This window comes from Ailuropoda melanoleuca, chromosome 15, assembly GCF_002007445.2.
Source record: "Ailuropoda melanoleuca isolate Jingjing chromosome 15, ASM200744v2, whole genome shotgun sequence".
Taxonomy (NCBI): Eukaryota; Metazoa; Chordata; class Mammalia; order Carnivora; family Ursidae; genus Ailuropoda; species Ailuropoda melanoleuca.
This window is the reverse complement of record NC_048232.1, coordinates 75,005,543-75,009,257: the sequence shown is the minus strand read 5'-3', so window position 1 is coordinate 75,009,257 and position 3,715 is coordinate 75,005,543. Positions and strand designations below refer to the sequence as shown.

The following is a 3,715-nucleotide window of genomic DNA, read 5'->3' as shown; positions in this document are numbered from 1 at the left end:
TTTAAAGATTTTATTTATTTATTTGACAGAGATAGAGACAGCCAGCGAGAGAGGGAACACAAGCAGGGGGAGTGGGAGAGGAAGAAGCAGGCTCCCAGCGCAGGAGCCCGATGTGGGACTCGATCCCGGAACGCCGGGATCACGCCCTGAGCCGAAGGCAGACGCTTAACCGCTGTGCCACCCAGGCGCCCCTCATAAACAACTTCTTACAGAATAAACTGTATGACCCAAAAGCTAATTTCAGTAAAACATCACTAAAACATAACACACTTCTCTGGAATTTGCTGGAATTTGAGACAAAGGCTGAGCTGAAAACTTTACCAAACAACTCCTCCCAAACCACCCATATCAATACTTGAAATAAAACTGAAGACTCTTAGCGCTTTCCCTGCCACCACTGAGTCACAGAGGGCGGAGGCTTGGATACACTCAAGATTTGGCTCCACCCATAACCCACCACCACGGCCGAGGAAGGCCCTGCTGCTGGAGGTGTCATGGACATCAACACTGCTTTACAAGAGGGGCTGGAGACCACCCTCATCCGCAGCGGCCTAGGACGCGGAATTCACAAAGCTGCCGCAGCCTTAGACGTGCGCCAAACCCGTGTCTGTGCATCTACAGTGACTATGAGGGGCCTGTGTGCCAAGCTGGGGGAGGTGCTCTGTGCTGGGCACCAGATCAACCTAGTGAAGGCTGACGACAACGACAAACGGGGGGAATGGACGGGCCTCTGTAAAACTAACAAGAGAAGGAAGACCCCATAAAGTGGCTGGCTGCAGTTCTGTGGTGGTTAAGGACTATGGCAAAGAGTCTCAGGCCAAAGATGTCATCGAGGAATACTTCAAATGTGAGAAATGAACAAATACAAAACTTGGTTCTTGTTCCTCATAAAAATACAAAAACACAAAATAAAAAACCCGAAGACTGTTAACAACACAGTACTCCAAGCACAGCAGAGAAGTCTGTTTCTGTGGGAGCCACTAATTCAGAAGCAATCTGTGAATTAATGTCAGACTGTGAGTTAAGACAGTCTCCGTCCACAGGCAGACAGCCTGGCTTCCCGAACCAACCCTGAGTGACAGCTTGCTTTCTCTAAAAGCCTGTATTCAGCTTTACAGAGCTGAATGGAGCTTTCCCTATAGCAAGCCCAAACTGGTAAAGTCATACTGCACCTGAACAATGTCACAGAAAATGCAAACCCAAACTTTCCTTGTCACCACTCCAGCTTCAATTACCCTAACTGTAAGACTAAACGGAAACCTCTTCCTTTCAAAATCAGAACCACCGGTGAAACTCAGGAAAGGAAGCGGAACCAGAAGATAACCGGGTTCCCTGTCACGGCCCCTCAAGCCAGGCCATCAGCACTCCAGCCTCCCCGACGGACACGCAGGCCGCGCACCGCACGGCCGGCTCTACCAACCTCCACTTCGCCACCCTGGGCTTCAGGAACGTCAGTCCTAGACGCTGCACAAGCTTCACCCCAAGTTTCCGGAGCAGGGTCTGGTTGCTGTCGGGGAGCCTGCAGCCCTCCAGGCACTCGAGAACAGTGGCAGCTGCAAACAACAGCATATTCGGCTCAGACTGGTGGGAAGGATCTGCTGTGAACTCCCAAACTGCACTATCAGTGTTTGGCACCCACATTAAAGCCACAGATGACTCTACAGGTCCCCCAGGTGCAGTGTGAAGGTCCAAATGTACACCAGACCCCTGAATCTCTGTCTCAGAAAGAACCCCTCATCCCACGTCAATTACCTAGTGAGAGCTGAACCTGCTCAACTTTCTCACCGTGAAGCCACAAATGTCCAGGTTGGGGGGGNCAAGTTGTCACAGCAATTTCCCCAAAGACCCAAACAACATGCAGTGATGACCTGGGTATGAGTGACAGTAGCATAACAGACCCCGCGTCTGTGTGCACAAGTCCACTGAGGAGGATGTGAGAAGATGCTGAACAACGACCACTCGTGTTTTCAGGTGTGACAGTAATATCAACCTATGTTTCCAAAAGCGTCCTACCTATCTTTTGGGGACACACACTAGAACAGACGCAGGTAAGATGGCAGGGTGTCTGGGCATGCTAAGGAGGAGCACAGGGAAACAAAACGCCCATAAATTAAAAATGTGAAGCCTGTGACAGAAATGCGGGACCTCGCTATACCACTCTCTCTTCCTTTATACATGTTTGAAATTTTCCATAATGAAAATTTCTTTCAAAAGTAGGCTCTAGGGGCGCCTGGGTGGCACAGCGGTTAAGCATCTGCCTTCGGCTCAGGGCGTGATCCCGGCATTGAGGGATCGAGCCCCACATCAGGCTCCTCCGCTATGAGCCTGCTTCTTCCTCTCCCACTCCCCCTGCTTGTGTTCCCTCTCTCGCTGGCTGTCTCTCTCTCTTCGAATAAATAAATAAAATCTTTAAAAAAAAAACAAAACAAAACAAAAGTAGGCTCTACTATTCAAAATTTATTCACATATCTTCTAAAATATATAACTCCAAGAAGTTTCTCTTGGTCCAGGTAGTAAACGTCTCTGCAGCAAGAATCACAGAGCTTACAATCATAAACGGAGGCTCTGTCCAAAATTAAGAAAATGGGGCAAAAGGTCAAAAGGTGTGACCGTGGCTGCAGGAAGAATGCAGCTGCAACTGGGGTCCCAGGAGGTGAGCCAAAGACCTCAGGGTGTGTCCACATCACCAAGTCCCCCAGAATCAAAACCTGGCAGACACAGCATCAAGAACCCTGACCTCCCATACCAGGCCTAAAAAACCAGATTAAGGCACAGATACACACACAAAACAAACAAAAAAACAAAGAACTATGATAGTGTCCAAATACAGCAACTTACAGACAAATAAAATGTGAAAGAGACATACTTGATCATATACAGACAAACTCACATCGCACACACCCTCCTACAAATAACCCTTACCATAGGGTAAAAGGTCCTCACGTTTTCCATGCTTAAATATTTGCGCCTAAAAAAAAAAAAAAAAATCTGTTAAATGTTACATATCTGTATATTAACAAATTTAGAACATAAATCACCAAGACAGTTCACTGCACTTCCATAATTTTTATTCTAAATACCACAAAATAACAGTTTCCATACATGATAAAGGAATTACAAGAGGCAGGAGAGGCAATGTCCCGAAAGGACTTTGTGAACACGGAATGCAACCATACGGCCACTCCACTTAGCGGGGGCAAGGCTTCACCGCTGACATGTACCCAAGCTGCTGCTGAGGGCACTAGCCATAAGGAGAGTAAAGAACCTCACGGAGTTTTCTTTAATGACCTGTGTAGGGTGCCTGGGTGGCTCAGTCAGTTAAGCATCTGTCTCCAACTCAGGTCATGATCCCAGCATCCTAGGATCAAGTCCCGCATCGGGCTCCCTGCCCAGCGGGGAGTCTGCTTCTCCCTCTGCTGTCCCCCCCACTCGTGTTCTCTCTCGCTCACTCCACTCTCTCTCTCCCTCAAATAAATAAATTTTTTTTAAAAAACCTTTAACGACCTGCATATAAGAAAAGGCATCAGGGGCGCCTGGGTGGCACAGCGGTTGGGCGTCTGCCTTCGGCTCAGGGCGTGATCCCTGCGTTGTGGGATCGAGCCCCACATCAGGCTCCTCTGCTATGAGCCTGCTTCTTCCTCTCCCACTCCCCCTGCTTGTGTTCCCTCTCTCGCTGGCTGTCTCTATCTCTGTTGAATAAATAAATAAAATCTTT

The 3,715-nt window shown here is 48.4% G+C and overlaps 1 protein-coding gene and 1 pseudogene across 3 annotated transcripts in view; one reads left to right on the top strand and one right to left on the bottom strand.

Moving 5' to 3' along the window:
• TBCD (tubulin folding cofactor D) overlaps positions 1-3,715 on the bottom strand; it is a 163,655-nt gene that overhangs the window by 129,332 nt on the left and 30,608 nt on the right. For all 3 annotated transcript variants that reach the window (XM_034644393.1, XM_034644394.1, XM_011233838.3), the window contains exons 8-9: positions 2,923-2,968; positions 1,421-1,553 (exon numbers count right to left, since the gene is read on the bottom strand). In XM_034644393.1, the coding sequence (XP_034500284.1) occupies positions 1,421-1,553; positions 2,923-2,968 (179 nt within the window). The remainder of the gene's footprint in view (positions 1-1,420; positions 1,554-2,922; positions 2,969-3,715) is intronic.
• LOC105240747 lies at positions 471-858 on the top strand (annotated as a pseudogene).